We start from the raw sequence: 19,080 nt of genomic DNA on the forward strand, positions 1-19,080 counted from the left end.
AGCCTTCTGTAAAAAACAAAACAAAACAAAAAAAGCCCAGCAAGGTGATTTTCATTAATGTATTTCCAGGCCACATTGATCTAGATCTCTCTCATCTGAGCACTATTGGCCTATTGACTTGAGAAGATGCCATGTGACTGACAGAATAACTGTGTTTGTTTGGGTGCATTGTTTGGAATTATACATCCTTTGAACCAGGGCCTGTAGAACTGTTTTAGTGTTTAGCTGCTTCCAGCTAGAAATATTTCTTGCTATTATGTCCGTTGGAGTTTTAGTAAAGACTCTGACAGAAGATAACGTTGCTGAATTTTAAAGTATTGAAAACAGCCAGGGGACGGAATACTTTGTTTTCATCTGCATGGGTAGCCAGGGCTTCCTTCCATTCCTATTAGGAATTATGGTTGGGGATGATACCACTCAGCTTTTTCTAACAGGCAGATGACAGATTTAGGAAAAAGTTAATTAGTGATTGCAACTTGCCTGCTTATTATTTTCAGGTCTTGACAGCTGATGCAAACTTTTCTGATAACATTTTAAGTGGTTGAAATATTTGTGTAAATAGATTTTTATTATTCAAAATGGGTATCTGTTCAGTGTAGCAAGTAGTAGCCCAATACAGTTCAAGTATTAATCCTTTAAAAACTGCTGGATAAAGACTTAATTTCACAAGTAAGGTTGGTAAAGTTTTGTAAAATTGAGCAATTATTTGGTAAAATAGCTTCAATGCAGAGCTGAATACAATGATAAAAATTAAGCCTTGATCACATAGCAGAATATTAAATCAGTCCCTCACAACATCAGTCAGTTGATTACCATAATCTGTTTTTGATTCCAATTTTGATAGAATAATATTTAGAAGATATTTTTGTCATTAAAGGGTATTTAAAATGTGAAAAGTAATAATCTTGCATAGTACATTCATTTTGATGATTTTGAGAGGCTAGTGGGCATTGAATTCTTTTAATAACTCTTTGTTTATATATGCAAGACTATTCACATCCTTCAATTCAGACATAACTGTGGAGACATCCATTCTGTTACTGATGTGAAAGTGATTAAGTTTAACCCTTTTGTTAATGGGGTCTACATTCTAAATATTCCACTTAATGGGAGATTAGACTCCTCTGTCTTCTAATAGCTTTGTTTTTGTCTGGACCTCCATAACTGCATATGAAGCGTGCTTATCTCCAGGGGTATAACACCCCGTGCACTTGTGCACGGAAGTTCTGAACATGCATGTGAAAATCCTGTACTGCCAACATACTATGACTATTGTTTTTGTGCACAGTTAGTGACAGTCTAAAAAGAGTATCCGTATGTTCCCCCAAATTTAGATATCTGTATGCTTACATACATAAATATAATTCATTACTCACTTAAAAATTGTTTTAGCGTTGAATTTTCTGCATGCACTTGCAAATTGTATCATTTGTGTTTATTGGCTATTACTATAAAGGACTGTTTATTTTATATTTCTCCAATATGAACTGCAGGTCTAAAACATGTAGTGTGACTGTCTGGGTGGAGCAGAATAAGAACAAATCTATTGCCTCATATGTAAAAACATAAGTAGCTATTGTGCAACAATAACAGATTAACTCTGCTTCATTGAACTTTTTTGTTGGTCTTTTGCAGTTTGGGAGGTTTCTTCTGATTTATTTTAGAAAATAAAAAAGTAGACCTTCTGGAAAGAGTGAAGGGCAGAGCTGTAAATTCAGATTATTAACTTCTCTGAAAGTGTCATTTCAGAAGCCAAAACCTGGATTTAAATTATAGTAGACAATATCTCAAATCAATACTAGCTCCAGGTTTTCTGTCAGGAAGTGAAAAAACAGCAACATCTTGCTCCATTAATCCTTATGTTGCAGACCTATAATCAAAGCAGAAGGACAATTTTTGGATTGTTTCTCCCTCCTACCAAAACCTGTCATCCTGACTCGAGATTAATCTGTCTCTTTGCCCCTAACGAATTCTTTCTCCTTCCTTCCTTCCTCCCCAGTTTTTTAAAAGTCACTGCTCTCCCTTTTTCCAGTATCATTCAGCTGCTTGCTCTGTGTGTGGTTTGGAGAGGACTCTCAACTGGGTTCTATTCCTAGCTCACTTCACATCTATTTCTCTTCTGCTTTTTGTTTAGATATTTAGGTCACAGCCTGTATCTTGCTCTGTACTGTGAAGTCCCAATCTACACGACTATAATACAAATCTTTGTCCACGCAGCAGGTGGTGGGGATGTAGCTGCACACTGGGGTGGTAGCTGCTGAGAAGGGTTAAGTATTATCAACAGTCACCTAAATGTGCCAGACAGCCAAACAACATGTGAGTTGTTGGGACCAGTTTTTCACTCCCCTATGCTATGCCACTAAAATGTAATGCAACTTAAGGTGGTATTCTTGGAGGTGGGTGGAGGCAGAGATGTATAGTAATCAAAAATATAGTAACTGCAGATACAGTGCTGTGGAAATGATTACGTGTTTAGGAGTTGAGTGACATGGAGAGATAGGGGGAAAACCTTTACAAAGGCATGAGGACATGGCAAAAGAGATCTTTCTAATTTAAGTGGTGATGTTAAGTGAAATATAAAGAAGTTCTGACTGTAATTTCAGTGGTTTTGATCTCAGTGACATTATTTCTGTCATTGCCCACTCGTGATTTTTCTCCTAGTTGCATTATTTTTGTCATTGCTTGCTCATGATTTTCTCAGGGGGAAAAAAGTTACTACAACAGCAAAGTACACGGCAGATGGGATATTTCTGACCGTCTCAGAAACTTTCTGGAAGCAGTTTTAGGAAATGTGTTTGGTTTTCTCACACAATTCATGAAATGAGAGTTGCAGCATCAGCTACTTCTCCAGCCAAAAATAAAGGTCACCTAATGACTGGTCACCCAAGATCCAGTGCTTCAAAATTTAGTAGGATGAGGTATGATCTACTTCCTTCCTCTGTTTTCAACCTTTTGTGAGACAAAGGGCATCATACACAGCATGTTGCAATTCAAAGGATGTGATGATGCTTTTTTCTCTAGTGTTCATTTCTGGGTGTTCTATTTAAAAAAAAAAAAAAAGAGCACAGTACATCTTGGAATTCATTTTTAGGCTTCATAATGCCTCAAAGCTTTATTTATTGTATTTCATTTCTTTGAATTATTGACAGCTTGCTCTGTCAAGAGTGTATTATCTTTAAACATACTGACTGCAATTAAATAATTCTGTTATTATTCATAACATTGCAACATTACAGGTGCTTTTACTGAAAGACACATTCCATGTTCCCAGAGCCTATAACTAGGGGTTTACTGAATTTGAGGAGGCAGGCAGCCAATTTTCGTGGTCAGATCCTGGGGCCAGCTGCCATTTTCATGATCTGAGCATAGCGCGCCCCTCCCCTCCACACCTCTGATTGGTTGAGGGGCCCCAGCAGTCCCATCTCCCCCTGCAGATTGCCATCTGACCCAAAACCGTCGTTTAATTACCCTGATTAATCTGAGGGAAGCCATTAATCCACATGTTATTACGGTTGGACCGATGGCTTTCCCTGACTTAATCAGGATAATTAAGCCATGGTTTTTGGGCCATCCATAAGTGGTAGGCTCTGCAATTTTGTTGGGCTTAGTGCAACTCCCCCCCCTTCCCCCCCCCAAACCTCCCCCCCTGAAAACCTGACAAACAAAGGGGAAAGGCAGAGCAGGTGGGAGGGGGTAGGGAGGAGGAGGTGGGGTGTGGTTCCATGGTTTCAGTAGGTCCCTATTTATAATTTAAGGCCTTGGTCATATATAGAGCCATGGAAGTGCAAGGTTGTCTGGAAGATATTGTTGAAGAATCATGGTTTATATAAATTATAATGGAATGAGTGATAACTAGGAATGATGGGATACAGTAGAAATTGTGTTATAACTTGTGCTGTTTGAGGAGCCTGACACATCAGTTAACAATACTTACTTCTGATAATTACTTTTGATTATGTTCTTTCTTTTTTTTTTCTTTTGCATGTTGGGACGGTGAAGTCTGGCAGGAGGTAAAGGGCAGGATTAGAAGCTTGCTTGGATTAGGTATTCCAAAATTCTTACTTTTTTTCATCATGAGAGCATAGTATATAGAATGCCCTAAAAGATCATCTTTTTTCTCCCATTTATGAATGTACCCAGCAATTGCTTCTATGTAAGAGTAATACTTAAGACAGTACTTGACACATTTCACTTGTGTTGTTGTATTTTACCAAGTGGTAGCAGGAGGAGAGGCAGGATTAAATGACAAGGTAGCATTCAGTAGACCACCTGGTTCCCAAATGACATAAATTTACACATGAACTAATCAGAGCTCAGGCCTCTCCTACACAGTACACTTGAGGCATGATTAACCAGGTAATCACACCTGATGTTGTGACTCAGTTACATGTTCAACCAATTCATGGCATGATAAACAAGCCATAAGCTACAAAGTTATTCCACAAAAAATATGTAATATTTTTTCAGCTTGTTCTAATCACACCAATACTTGAACATGTGGCCAAGTACACTCGTGTGGCTGGGAGCCCCATCAACTCAAGGGCTTCGAGCCACATGGGTACACCACTCGCTGCCAGCCTTGCAGCTGACAAAACTTGCAGAGGGGGCAGTGTTATTAGCTACAGGGCTTGCAGCAGGGAGAACATTGCCTCCCTTCCCCTCACCCCCCAATGAGCCTTCTCGGCTTGGGGGCTCTCAGCAGGGGAGAAAGTAGGGGAGGAGGGTGAGCATCTTTGGCTGCAGGGCTTGCAGCAGGGGTTCTAGGAAAATATTTTAAATAAATACTGGTTCAGCAGTATTTTCATTCAGCTCTATTGGAGTTTACCTTAAAGCAGTTTTGGCCTTGTCACATGCCTGTCTGCTATTGCTTGGTGATTTTCCAAAAGTTAGCATACCTACTCTGGCTGGGATGTTGATATAGTCATCCTGGGATATCCTAGAGCTTCTGTTTTGAAGCTTTCTTAGGATACTTCTCATGTCACCTAATTTTGAAGAAAACATTCCTGGGTTTTGTTTGTGGTGAGAAGAATGAGTAAGCTTTAGGTGCTTATGGCTTGACCTTCCCCATGTCATAGGGACAAGGTGGTGCTAAGAGCGCCTCAGGAATTCTTTCTCATAGTCATCTCAAAATTCACCTGAACTAAGTTATCTATTTGTCATCTTCCTGAAATTGTATTTGATACCCAAAGAAAAGAAAGTATATATACTAGTTGTATTTAAAATTCTGCTTATTATGTTGACAGGAGTAAACTATTCAGATAGTTGCTTCATCCATTTCTGATTTTAGCTGTGCCTTTTAAAAGGCCAAGCTACCTCAAACCTCAAAGAACACCATATTTTTTCACAGATAACATGCTCCAGAATATAATATGCCCCTTGTTTCTGAAAGGCAACATAAAGGAAAAGCGATCTTTCCTTGTAGTACCCGTAAGTACTACAAGGAAAGAGCAGTGACTAGCAAGCTGAGCCTGCTGCCAGCCTGAGCTGTTGCTACTCTGTGTTTGGCCGCACCTGCCCTCCCTGCTTCACATCCGGCTGCATGCCATCCCCTGCTATGCATTCAACCACCAGGGTACACTGATCCACAAAGGTTGAAAGCCCCTGAATTAAGCTAAACTATTTTTAAAAGAAGATTGCTTTTTCTGAGCATAATAGAGTGAGGTTTTTTATGCCATACTTCAAATTCTCAGCCTCTTTGCAATGAATGCACTTTTAGTTCCTTTCAAGAGGTGCTACTAGGAACACAGTGTAGTTGTATTAAGTCTGACCTTGATGCAAGATCTCTCTTAGAATTCTGCCAGAAATTTGGAAGCAGATCTAGTGACTGTAGCTCAGTAGCACAGGTAATGCCCTCATTTCTCTTTCTTTTTTGTCTCTGATAGCTTGCCAAATCTCTCTAGCTGTTTCTAGGTGCAATTCTGTTTCATCTGTATTCCAAAAAAGATTTCTTGTTTTTCTCTATTACGTGTTAGTAGTTCTTTCTTTTCCTGAATGTTTCCAATACTGAAACTTTCCTTTGGAAAATGCTTTTATATAAAGCAATAAATATCCTCTCCAAAAACTTTAGTGTCAAAGAATGCACAATATCAGAGCAAAACAAAAATGTGGCATCTATTGCTTCTTAGAGTGAATTGTAGTCTGTGCTATTTATCACTGCGAGTAAAAAGAACAGCATATCATTATAGTTCTTGTCTTTATGTTAAATCCACTCATTCTGACTTTTATTTCAGAAGTCTTTTGCATGCAGATGCTATTTTAGCAGCCTTCAAAACCTAAGTACACTGCTCATAAAGTAGTGCTATTGATGAAGTAGCACTTGTCATTCTAGAGAGGGAGTTCAAAAGCTACAGTAATAGGAGCAAGTCCTACTTTGTCTTTCAATGAAACTTGTATCCCTAAATCCATTGGATATATTTTTTTTAAATCTCAGCCTGCTCAATATGATTGCATTATCCTTAGATTCTTGTGGAAGAATTAGTTGGAAAAAAAATCCAGATAATGCATTTTCGTTTGGTTCAATAACTATCGTTAAGACATTATTCTTTACTGTGAATATGTATAATAGCTTTCCTTCTCACAAAAAATACGTTATTTGAATGTTATAGCTATTTTTATAGCAATAGACTTAAATTAGACTCTTAAATGCAGGCACTCTGGAGAAAGATAGGAGAAATAAAAACTCAAGCATATTAATTAGATTTATTTAAAACATTTTCCTAGAGCCTACAATGCTGCAAGTTCTTGTACCCTTTTGGGAGCTAGATTCATAGGCTGTTTAGTGAGGGAAAAGGTATGATCACACAGGATCCTTATCAGTCAGTAAGTCTGGGAGCCTTAAAGCTCTGGGGAGAAATTTGGCAGAAACATGCAGTTATTAGAAATAAGGTTGAATGTTTCATCTTTGCAAGGGTCATGAAGCTCTAGAAAAAGGCTGCATTGCTGGAGGCCAAACAGGCCAACTTCTTTTGGATATATACAGCTTCAACTGAATCCAGTGAGAGTTGTATTCATAACTAAGTGCAAAATTTGGTTCATGTTACATGCAGTGAAATACCATTGTCACCCACTTCTAAATAATCTTATTCTCTCTGTTTTGGAGAACGTTTTTAAATTTAGTGTTAATTTTAAAACTTGAAAAACTTACTTTCCTTGGGTCAGTTAGAAAAAAAATCCTTTTCAGTTTGTGTGGAATTGTGCATAAAAAAAATAGCTTCCTGAATTACAGGTAGTCCTCAGACTTACGACACAATTGGTTCCTGGAAACCACGTTTCAAGTCAAATATTTCAACTCAGAACCGATTTTTCCCATTGGAAACAATGTTATAAATGGGTTATTGGCTCCCGAATCAAGGCCCGACACTCTCTTTTCACCAAAAATACCCCAGAATTTTGTACTTAATCAATTATAGATGAGTAATATAGCTACATCAATGTATTTATATTGTAAATAGCAATTATATTGATTTGGAAGGACTTCTTTGAGGTGACTTTGCTGTACTTTTTAAAGGGCTCTTGGTTGGACTTTTTGAAGGGTTCTTGCCTGGAGTCTTCTCAGGAGTCTTGCCTGCAGGTTTTTCTGGAGGCTTGTCTGCTTTCTTAAAGAAAGTTTCCAACGAGGTTTGGACAGATGTTCTCCAGGGCGATGCAGCGAACTTGTTCGCTGGCATGGCGTGGCATTGGATCAAGCGTTGTAAAGTTGAGACTGACGTCAGAAAGTTGAAACCGGGTGTCAATTTCGAAAGGTTGTGTGCGAAAGGTTGTAACTCAAAATGTTGCAAGTTGAGGACTGCCTGTACCCAACTAGTTGTGTCAATTTATTTAATTTGTGTATGTGATTTTGACAGGTTCCATGTAGAAAAGCACTGCAGGTTATAATTACAATAAAGGGAGTTACAATCGAAAATCTGTTTTCTCTTGCTTTTGCAAATACCTTAAAGCTCCATTGCCTGTACTGTCGGGCAGTTCTTGTTACTGCTGTCTGTTGCTTTGAGCAGTTCTTATAGTTTAAATTGGTGTAAAATCAAAATGGAATGTGTTCCTAGACTCTAACTTGATACATCTGTCCAAGAAGAGGATTTGTCCTGCTGGTTTAGAATCAAAACCCAAAACTTTCCAGTGATGTCTCAGAAACGGATTTTAAATTCTAGTGGCTGGTGCCAGCTAATTGCTCTTGAAACAGTGCAGCAAGAATACAAGGTTGGACAGTATATTTTATCCTAGTTGGATATATTCATTGCTTAGGGAAGGCAGACTCGTGAGTGGTCAAGGACTATAAAATGGACATGTAACTTGCACTTAGATTATTGCAGTTCCTTGAGATGTCAAGTAGTCATTCCTGATGCATCTCTACTATACATAGGTTTCCTCTTTTCTTTAACCATATGTATATTTGTTTCTTTGTCTCTGAGTTTTTTGTTAAGTAGTATTTTCTCATAGCAAAGAGGCTGCTATTCACCTGCTAAGTAGTCTTTAACAATGCCCTGTCAATATCAGTGTTAACTCTGAAGCATGCTCTGGCTTAGCTGTCTATGACACGTCTTTTGGTTTTTCCCCTTTGCATAGAAAAGCTATAAAATTAAGCCCCGCTATTTTACCATCAGTGCTGGAAAGCAAATTTCTGTCTCCTAACTTATAAAGTTGTTATCATAGGCTACTTGAACAGCAAAATATAGGGGGTGGGGGTTTCTCCTAGTGCTGTGTATGAAATCTGCTTTGGATCTCCATCTTTCTAATCATACTCAGTTTAAGTGTCTTGTAAATTGGAAGCTTATGTCTTCAACTTTTGGAAGGCAAATATTTAATTTTTCTTTCTTGAGTTCAGTGTTACTGTGAAGGTAGATGGTCTTTGTATTACAGTAGGTAATATGTGGAACATTTTGGAAGCAGGGAAAAGAGGTTTCTTTACCATTTTTCAGGCTTCCTTATTAGATCTCTTGCCTTGAAAAGTTTGCATGCCTGCTCTTGCTGCTCATAGTTTTCCAAGTAAAAGAAGCAGCAAGAGCACCAGTGCTGACTATTAGATTCAGAAAGTCTGAAATGCTTCTGTTTAGCCTGGGTTCACATTTTAAAGGATATCCTCAGACCTAAATGGTCTAGAAAACATTTTTTTTAAATACAAGTTTAAATTCTGCAGATATTGATGGGTTAAGCAGCTGTTCTCTCTAAAGCAAGCTTTTGACCTCTTTTTAATGAGGGAACAAGTGGATTTTTTTTCTAGGCCTGTGTTTGGTATTCCATTAAGAAAAACCTCCTTTTCTCTCTTTTTTTCCCCATTCCCAACTTGGTAATTTACACTAAATCTGCTTCTTAAAAATTTGCTTTCCCCTGAAGTATAAAAGTCTAATAGCATGCCTTTTTTAAATGGTGTGATTAATTGAAATCTCATATCTCTTTCAGTAATAGCCAGTTTTCGAGGAACAGTCCCACATGGATTGTTGTTGGAGATTGGAGATACAGTTCAAATCCTAGAGAAATGTGATGGTGAGTATATAAGTTAACTCTGATTTTAATGACTTGTTGGATATTGATGTTTAAGTCCCATTCATTTTAATTTACAATATAAAAGATATAAAATTATAGTAATATACATCTATATTTTCCTATTTTCAAGGGGTTTCTTGTTTTCTCTCATTGTTTAATTAATATCCAGGGAGAAAAATAATTGTTAAAACAGCAGGGAGGTCTTTTCATGAGTTTTCTTCAGCTTTCTTGATATTTTCCAGGAAAGCTTGACATTCAGCAGGAAGCATTCAAGCTTCATTACAGTTTACAAGTCTAAATCTCCCTGAGTATTGGCCCATCCACATGCCTTTATTTTGATATAGATGCTACTGACCTTAAATATATATTTCTGCCTTTATTTCAATGTGTGCACAGAGCTATAATAAAGGAAATACATTTGCTTTTCTTCAGTAGCAGTATTTCTTTAATATCCTACTGAGAGTCAGTTTCTTGAAGCTGTTTTTCATCGTTTAATATAATATACCTTTTGTTTTCATGGGTGTGAGGATGATAAACTGCTAATCTAGTTAGTCCTGGTAAAGCCTTGTCATAAAATGCATTAAATCAATGTTATTTTGAATCAGGTGTATTAGAAGTTTAATTTAATTATATAGCTACTACCCCCAGACTTTGACATATAATAACTGTTCATAAAATAGATTACAGTAGATAAAAGCCCACTTCTACCTTTTGGCTAAAATAACATCCAATACAAAAAATAAGCAGAGTGCATTGCTGGAGTCATTTGTAGAGAGAGAGAGGCTACAATATTGCTGGAAATAAGCATGCAGTAAATTCTGGTTAAAAAATTACCTTGTATTATATAGATTATACTCAGAATGACTGTAGTCAGACTGATCCCAAAGAGGGACATTAAACTTTTTTTACAAATGGCAGCAGGTTATATATTTTTAAAGGCAAAATTACCTTTTTTCCCTTACAGGTTGGTACAGAGGATTTGCCTTAAAAAATCCAAATATTAAGGTAAATATCCAGCAATTTTGAATTGTAGCTTGAATTCTTGTACAAAATGCAAAATTGATTTTAAAATCATTATACTCTTTGTAGGTAAAAAGGAGTTTGCTCTTATGAAACTACCACTGCTTGCTGACATACTCTGCACTTGATGTTACATATTTTGATTGTTGTTTCCTGATGTGTCTCTGGACCTGGGTTACATTTCTGAAATACTGTGGGAGTGGAAAATTCTCTTTTTAGTCAACAAAGGTGAAAGTTCTCAAGTTAGAGGGCATAAATTAAAGAGGAGTGGGTGCTGTAAAGCATGGGTATCAAATAGGCCTGTGCAAAGCGGCAAGTGTTCGATTCAGATTCGGCTGATTTGAAGGGACAGGGATTTGATTATGTGATTCGAGTCACTGTCCTGATTCTATTTGGCCAAATCAGATTTGGAGATTTGGCACAGATTTGGAGATTCAGCCATAGAGTATAATGGGGAGTCACTGAAATACCTATAACTTTGTCAATCTTTGGCCAATTCAGATAAAAGCAGCAGGGATGGTAGCCCCTTCAGAGGGCATGAAGCCTGCCAAGTTTCAAGGACATAGGTGTAGGGGTTTCTGTGAAAGTGCCTCTCAAACTGTTAAAAGCAAAACTCATATCACTTGTGTGTTAAGGAGTGTAGGTTGTACCCACGTTGGTCTAAGGTCATAGGCAGACAAGGTTCTTTGTGTCAATCTGATATCTTTTATTAGACCAACTGAAGAGTTGGAGAAATATATCTTAGCAAGCTTTCAGGTTTAAAAACCCTTTGTCAGGCTGAGGAAGCATCTGCAGTTAGTGTGTGCTATTCATTCTATCCAGGGAGAGTAAAGAAGCTAGTGGTTGGGCTGCAGGCAATAAAGCCAGTCAGTGAAAATGTAAATTGAGGCACCAGGGAGTGAGAGAGAGGCTGGGGAGGTGGGGGCAGGGAGAGGGATGTAGCAGGTAGGTAAAAGTATAGAGGTACCTGGGGAGTCAGATGTCTGGCAAGTTGTAGTGTGTCATAAATCCAATATCTGTATTGAGTCCATGAGTTTTTATATACAGTAGATTTCTGAAGTGAAGTTTGTAGGCTTGAGGATAGAGATTGGAGAGAGAGTGGTTTTCTTGTGAGAAATGTGTCCCCACTGGTAATTGGGTGTTCTTGTCCTTAATAGATGTCCAGTGTGCATTCATTTTGGTCTGCAGTTGTTTGGTCTCTCCTACATATTTTCCATCAGGGCATTTGGTGCACTGGATGAGATATATAATGTTTCTGGAGGTGCAGCTGTAAGATCCAGGAATGGTGATGGTTTTGTTGTGGGGTGTAGTAAATGTGAGGGTACTGTCTCTCACCCCGATGCTGCAATTTACATTTTCACTGACTAGCTTTCTTGCCTGCAGCCAGGCCTCTGACTTCTTTAGTATTCATTCCATCCAGGAAGAGCACACACACCAATTGCAGATGCTTCCTCAGCCTGATGAAGGGTTTTTAAACCTGAAAGCTTGCTAAGATATATTACTCCAATTACTCAGTCTAATAAAAGATATCAGACTGACCCAAAGAACCTTGTCTGCCTTGTGTGTTAAGTCAGAGTGGGATAAATGCAGCAGGGATGGTAGCCTGTAACAGGGGACGTTCCTGGTGTCGGTTAGATCTTGGCCTGCCCACCTGTTTCTGGGCCAACCGCCCCGCCCCTCTTTCTCCTACCACACCTTGATGGAAAACTGATTCAGGTTTTACTCAGGTGGGAGGCTGCCCATTTAGGTCCCTGATGTATAGGGGTGACATCCATTCTGCAGCTCCATACCTTCCCTACACTGTGGCCTATGCCTCGCAGATGGCTTTCCCCAGCCAGGACTGTGCGTGCATGTGGTGACTGGAGGTTATCAGGCACCCTCTACCCACCTTTCACCAGGGAAGTTAGCAGTCCTGGCATTTCCTGGGGCTGCTGTATCACCTGCAGTCCCACCAGGCCTCCCTACCCTGGCAGGGTGCAGTTTTAGGTCATGGCCAGGACCTGAGATCTCCTTTCCCATAGTCCTAGTCCATACCTCCAAGTTCATCCTGGCATGGGAGCTCAGCAGGGAGATGTTCTTCCCTTGCTGGCTGGTGAAAAACTAAACTGCCACCTCCAGCTTTGAGAGAGGGGCATTAAATGGTTGTGAAAGCAACTTAAGAAAGGAAATAGGTGCTGAGTGAGGAGGGTGACACTCACTCCATCTGCATGTGGAACTTGGAGAACCCCAGCAGCAGGAGGTTCACCTTCAGGAACACCAGCTGCTCCACCAAACCAGGATCCAAGGAGGTGCAGTGGAGTGTCACAACATCCCCACCTATGCTGAACATCTTCTCACTTGGAACACGGGGTGGTGGACAGGACAGGTATTCCCAGGCAACTGTGGCCAGTTCCTGCCACATCTGGCTGCGGGTTGCCCAATTGGCCAAGGGGTCACATTGCAGAGACTCCATGACCTCAGTGAGATAGGTAGTCACTGAGGCCTCTGTACTACCTGCCGCATGGTGGGGTCTGGTGCCTCTCGACCCTTGGCCCACATTGGCAGCAGCTGTGATGGAGGAGATTAGCTGGTGCTTGGAGTGCTGGCACGGGAAAGTAGATCCCCCTCTTCCACATCCCCCTGTCTCTGCCCCTCTGTCTCCATAACTCTGTTCACTAGCATCTCTGTCCAGTGATCAAGGGTTTTGCTACTGTAGATGCTCCCCTTCATCCTCGGGTCACACATGCCTGCCAGTGCGTGGACTGTATTGAACCTCAACAGATCCAGCTGTTTTTTGATGCCCTCCTTCAGCTGCTTCACCAGTGCCTGCACCTCTGGGGAAAGTGGCTTGCCCCAGCCAGGAGCAGTGATCCCCCTGGAACTTCTCCATTTGATTCTCAAGCTCCTTCACTATGGGGATCACCTGGCTAAGGAAGGCCTTGCCAGCACTGAGGCTCTTGGTGGCTTCAAGGAATGGCTAGAGGACCACCAAGATCCAGGAGATGGTATCCCATGCTGTTTTGTTAAGGGGGCTGCTGATCCCAATCTCCCTGAGCTCAGCCAGCCTTTCCAGTATCAGGTATGTGGAGTTCCACTCCCAATCTTCTGTTGCTCAGCCAGCCTTTCCAGTATCAGGTATGTGGAGTTCCACTGAGTCTCCACATCCTGCATGATTTTGTGCTGCAGGATGCTCACTCTGCCTGTTTGTCCCACAGCATCTTGCCCCCCGTGATGCTCCAGTGGAAGTAGCCTGGCGCCTTCCTGCATCTTGAAATAAGCTGGCCAGTAGTGGTAGTGATGGCGCCATCACCGGCATCCCTGTCCTCCTCCAAGGTGTCCCAGACTATGAGGCAGAACTTGTGTGCCACACAGCAGATGCCAACAGAGTTGGCATCACAGAACGCCTTGACCATATTGGCCTCACTGTCAATGACCATGAACCTGTGGGTAAGCTCGCCCTGCCCTGTGAGTCACCACTGCATCGTGGTTCATGGCCCCCATGATCTCTGTTGCCATGTGGGACTCATCCATCACCTCTGCTTGAAGGAGAGCCCACCAATGGCCTGACTGATCGCACCAGTGCCCTGTGAGGAAGAGGTAGGCATGATCTCCACCCTGGCTGCTTCGGATGTCTGAGATGAAGTGCAAGGCTACCTGCGGCCCTACCTTGCACAGCTCCTCCTATAAGTACTCCCTGCATGCCTCATACAGGGAGGGTACCACCATCCTGTTAAAAGTGGTGTGTGCGGGCATTCCGTAAGATGGGGCCATGAGCCACCTGAACCCTGGATACTCAACAAAGTAGAAGGGCTGGCCATCCAGAGCAAGCATCTCTCCAGTGCTCTGGGTGACCTCGCTCACCCTTGCAGTGTGCCCCTCCTTTGTCTGTGGCTTTCCCCCACTGGTCCAGGGTGGCCTGCCTCTGCTTCAGGGGGCTGGGGCTTTGGAGCAAGGGGGGGGCAAGTAGGTGCTGCTTCCTGAGATGCAACAGCATTGCCATGGTGGTGAAGTGTTTCACGTCCTTGCCCCAGCTGATCTGCCTTTGGCAGTGCTGGCAGGTACCATACTTGGGATCATCTGCCACCTCAAAATGATCCCACACTACACTACTCCCCCTGCTTCTGGGTTGAGGTTGAGGATCCTGCCTTATCCCCCTTCTCAGCAAGCAGAGGTGCAACAACCTGCCCACACAACCTCCTTTGAAGTACCTTCCAGAGAAGGAAACCTGCTTCTAGGGGAACTTTGAGGGGTGTGGAGCACAAACTCCAATTCCCCCTCCTTCCCCAGGATTTCCTTAGCTATGGCACTCAGCTTCTCTGTTTCCAGATCCAGCTCCTCCTCTGGGACTGGGAGGCTCATCCTGGGATCTGCGATTGGGGTGGAGGATACTCATGCTGGGGCTGGTTGCTATTTCTGGTGTTAGTGGAGGTGGTGCAGGGACAGGTACTGCTCCCACCTCCCTGCTCCCACTGGCAGCAGAAGAGTCATCACTGCTAGGAAGGAAGGTGCATCTATGTTTGGGTGAGGGAACTTGCAGTTCTCCCCCTACCCCCTCTAGCCCCTCTCCCTCCCCTGCCAGAAGACCTGGCACCTGCCTTTCCAGCACGCTTCATGATGTTTGGTGTGCTGGAAAGTGTGTGTGTGTGTGTGTGTAATATATCTTGCATGTGTTTAGCGTGTGTGTGTGTGTGAGAAATATGTGCTTTCCTGCACAGTGATAGATGACACACTGTCAGGGAAAACACAGCTTTCTTTTTAAAAAGTGTGTGTGGGGGAGGGAAATAACAAGAACAAATAAGAGGATTTTCAGGGAAGAATAAGTTGAAAGGAATGGTTTGGATAGGGATAAGTAGAGGGATTCTAGGCAAGTGTAATTAGTAAGGTGTATCCAATCCTTTCCAAGAAGAGAGATTAGCAAGAGACAGCCTTATATGTTGTTTCTACGTCCCTCCCCCAGAGCAGTGTGACTGGAAGGGAACTCAGGGAAAGATCAGTCACTGCTGGCTCCAGATGTCAATATCGGAGTAGCCTTCCCCCGCTCTACCCTCCCTCTTCTCAGTTCCTGTTTCCCTGCAAGACCGCCTTCCGAATTGTCAAACCTTTTCGGAATTGGTTCAGATGCTTCAAATAGATTCAGAGCTTTTAATAGGTCTCCTGATTCAATTCGGATTCAATGATTCGGCTGCCATATCAGGCCAAATCTTCTCCAAATTGAATCGGCGACTGAAGCTTTGCACACCCCTATTATCAAACATGGTCAGTAGGCTGGATGTGGCCTGCAGAGCAACTCTGTCTGGCTCTCGAAACTACCAGCAGGCATAGTAGTTTGGGAAACTGGGGGTGTATCTAGAGAGAGTGGCCTGCCACGAAATCTGTGGCCCTCTGGCCCTGGTGGACGTGGTGATAGGCAGCAGGAGAGCAAGCGAGGGCTGACACAGTCTCAGTCACCTCTGACCACTTTATGTGCTGCCATGCCATAACTCTATCTTGCTGGGCACCAGGTCCCACCACATTCTCCATGCTGAGGCAAGATACTGGAACTGCCACCATAGAAGAGGGCAAGCCTCAGCTCCAGATTCAGCATGGGGCAGTTGTTGGAGCCTCTGCTGCATGCCCTGGGTCAGAGGTAGAGCTATCAGTGCTGCCTCTGCTACTGCTGTGTGCTCTGGATCAGAGGTAGAACCATTGCCACTACTGCTCAGGGTTTTGTTAAACCCACCTGTAAAAAAAAAATTTGCAAAAGTCTCTTGGGCTTCTCTACATACTCATCCCAAACCTCTTCTTCCATCTTTTCTCTTTTCCAAACCTCTTTGCTTCCTAGGTAGGCACAAAATTAGACCAACTTGAATATGCTGTTGGCTCAGTTCATACTCCCATTTCCTATTTAAACATAATCCATCAGTCTTTGCTCAATTAAATCTTCCATTTATTTATATGAGAGTTAAATAGTGGGAGTGCATATTTAGGGGCCTACTTAAATTGTGATTTTATGAAACCATTAAATTGGGCATTTTCCGTTAAATAAAAAAACCAACAAACGACAACAACTTACTAAAAATAAAATGCTGACTCCCCAGGTTGAGCCAGTTGCCCTCATGGTCACTGTGGCCTGACTTCATAGCCCACCAGGGGGGAGCCACTGGCATGAAGGGGAACAATCAAGATGGCAGTCGCCCTAACCTCTCTGCCCCTTGCAGCTGATTGGTTGAGGGCTGCCTGTCTCATGGCCCCACTCCTCTTCGCTGATCTTCAGTGAGGAGTGAGGCTGCATGACAAACTGCCCTCTCGGCCAATCGGCACCGAGGGGTGGGGCCACAGGAGCCCCTCAGCCAGTCAGTGGTGAGGGGTGAGCTCATTGTGAAAAGTCTGTGAAATCAGCTTCATGCCTGTGAAAATCCCTTCTTATCACTGTGACTTAGATTCCTGTGCATAATGAATTATGTCTAATTACATATCAGTTATAGCAAAAACACAATATCTGCATATAATATCCTTTGAGGTTAATGGGAATAATGATGATAGGCTTAGGACCCTTATTTTTTCTGGCTTTTCTTGTATTAAAATAGGCTGAGAATTAGTCAGTGCTTCTGTGATCTCACTTCAGTTTGATATATAATCTTATACAGTCTTGAACTTAAAGTGTGGCTATGAGCCGCAGTTGTTCAACAAGTACTTACTTTCGTTGTTGGTTTTTGGCCTGCAAAAAACACAGTATTCTATAAACAATAGTATAGAAATTACTATACTAGTAGAAGTTGTGTTAAGATCCCTGAGGAAATGAGGGTGCTATTCTAGTTTTCAAACCTTGAGGGTTAAAGTGATTTTTCTGAACTGAACTTTGAAAATGAGCCTTCCTAAAAGGCAAAGTAGTCTGTTAGCATTTGCCAGAATTCCTTACCAGTTAATTGCCATCTCTGTTATAGCAAGAGGCACCATCAGCTGTACTAAACAATGGAGAATATATATTCTTTTTAAAAATTTTCATTTGAATTTGCTTATATTTTAACTATCAATTCTGTCCTCTAAAAAAATTATGTTTTGTTTTTATTTTAAAGATGTGTTTCTTAGGGTGTATTTGCTTGTTACCCTGCTTATGATCTCACTGCTCCATGCAAAGAGATGGGTAGTTTTATTGCTGCAGCATTACCATCAGAGAGCATGAAAGAATGACACTGCTAGTGAGCAGGTCCTAAATAAAGAGTGCAGTAAAAGTATTTTGTTCTGAAAATACATGCCAGATGATCACTTTTGCCACAGATAAAACAGCCACAGATTATTTGTCAGTAATTAATAGAAATATATGTAGAGGCTATATTCCAATATACTACTTACTATATTTTCTTGAATCAAACACACTCCCAAATAAGTCACACAACTCATTTGTGGAAGGCAGTGGACCGAAAAAGATTTTTCTAGAGTTATGGATGCATCATGCATGGAAAGAGCATAATCTTCAGCTGACTCACCCTCCCTTTCCTGCTTAACTAGAAGCTGAAACCCTAGCTGCTGCTATAGGTTTGTTTCCGTGGGTACATTTATGATTTTGAAAAGAGCTAAAGCATCTCCAGGACTATGAGAAAGGAGAAGAAAGACCAAAAGCATCAAGCTGACAGCAAACTTGCCATAAGAAAGGTTAGCTTGATTAGTGGAACATCAAAGCCATTTAAAAAAAAAAAAAGAGATGTTCATCACATGCGGATTGATGAACAATTAAGTCGTTTGACTCTCTCAGTTGCCTGAATAGTAATGCCATTGCTGCTGTCCTGTGGAGAAGGGATTAAACCAGGGTACTTCTTCTAGGCAGAAAATCAATTTCCCCATTTAAGACACACACCCCATTTTGGGTGGGGCTGATTAAGTAAAAAAGTTGGTTGGTATGCAAATAAATATTGTGGTGTACTCATTTTAGGCTCTAATTTAGAATGATATAGAATAGCTATAACTTTTGGTGTCACAAATATTTGATTTGTTGATAATATTTGCAATTTTGATCACATGCAATTCTTATGCTGTGTTTTCTAAGCAATTGCTACTCTTCCCCTTATGAACAGTGTCACTGTTGGACATTTTAAAAAATTTGGTATGAAGTATTTTCTGAGAAATATGTTAGCCTAAATTCAAGATTTTCTATTAATTGCAGGCAGCTTAATGATTTTTTTTGTTTGTTTCTTAACCTGTTTTTCTTTCAGGGCATATTTCCCTCGAACTATATTCATCTGAAAAATGCATGTGTTAAGAACAAAGGGTAGGTGCCAGTTCTGGTTCAAATATTTAAGGACATGCAGATTGTTGTACCAAGGCTGCTTTATAGCTAGAATAAAGAAGATATATTTTTCATTGGTGTTTAACTCTATAAAATCTCAACTCTCTGCCACAAAAGTTAAAATGGATAATTTTTACTAGCTTGGAACTTTTATTCAGGCATGAGGCTGGAGTCTCTTTATTTAAAATTTTATATAGGGCAGAAACGGAGTAATCACTTTTGTCATGTAGCATATATAGAGAGAACAATTGTATATTTAAATTTATTGATAAATTCTTATGTTAATTTGGGCTTACTTTAATAAGAGCTGGCTGCCTTACCTAAAGTTGTTCTGTACA

General features: G+C 41.2%; 1 protein-coding gene across 1 annotated transcript in view; it reads left to right on the forward strand.

Annotated features, from left to right (window-relative positions):
• Positions 1-19,080, forward strand: part of DOCK4 (dedicator of cytokinesis 4) — a 405,154-nt gene that overhangs the window by 121,443 nt on the left and 264,631 nt on the right. The window contains exons 2-4 of the mRNA XM_019492471.2: positions 9,397-9,480; positions 10,445-10,485; positions 18,669-18,724. Of these exons, the coding sequence (XP_019348016.1) occupies positions 9,397-9,480; positions 10,445-10,485; positions 18,669-18,724 (181 nt within the window). The remainder of the gene's footprint in view (positions 1-9,396; positions 9,481-10,444; positions 10,486-18,668; positions 18,725-19,080) is intronic.

Source organism: Alligator mississippiensis, chromosome 4 (genome assembly GCF_030867095.1).
Source record: "Alligator mississippiensis isolate rAllMis1 chromosome 4, rAllMis1, whole genome shotgun sequence".
NCBI classification, from domain to species: domain Eukaryota; kingdom Metazoa; phylum Chordata; order Crocodylia; family Alligatoridae; genus Alligator; species Alligator mississippiensis.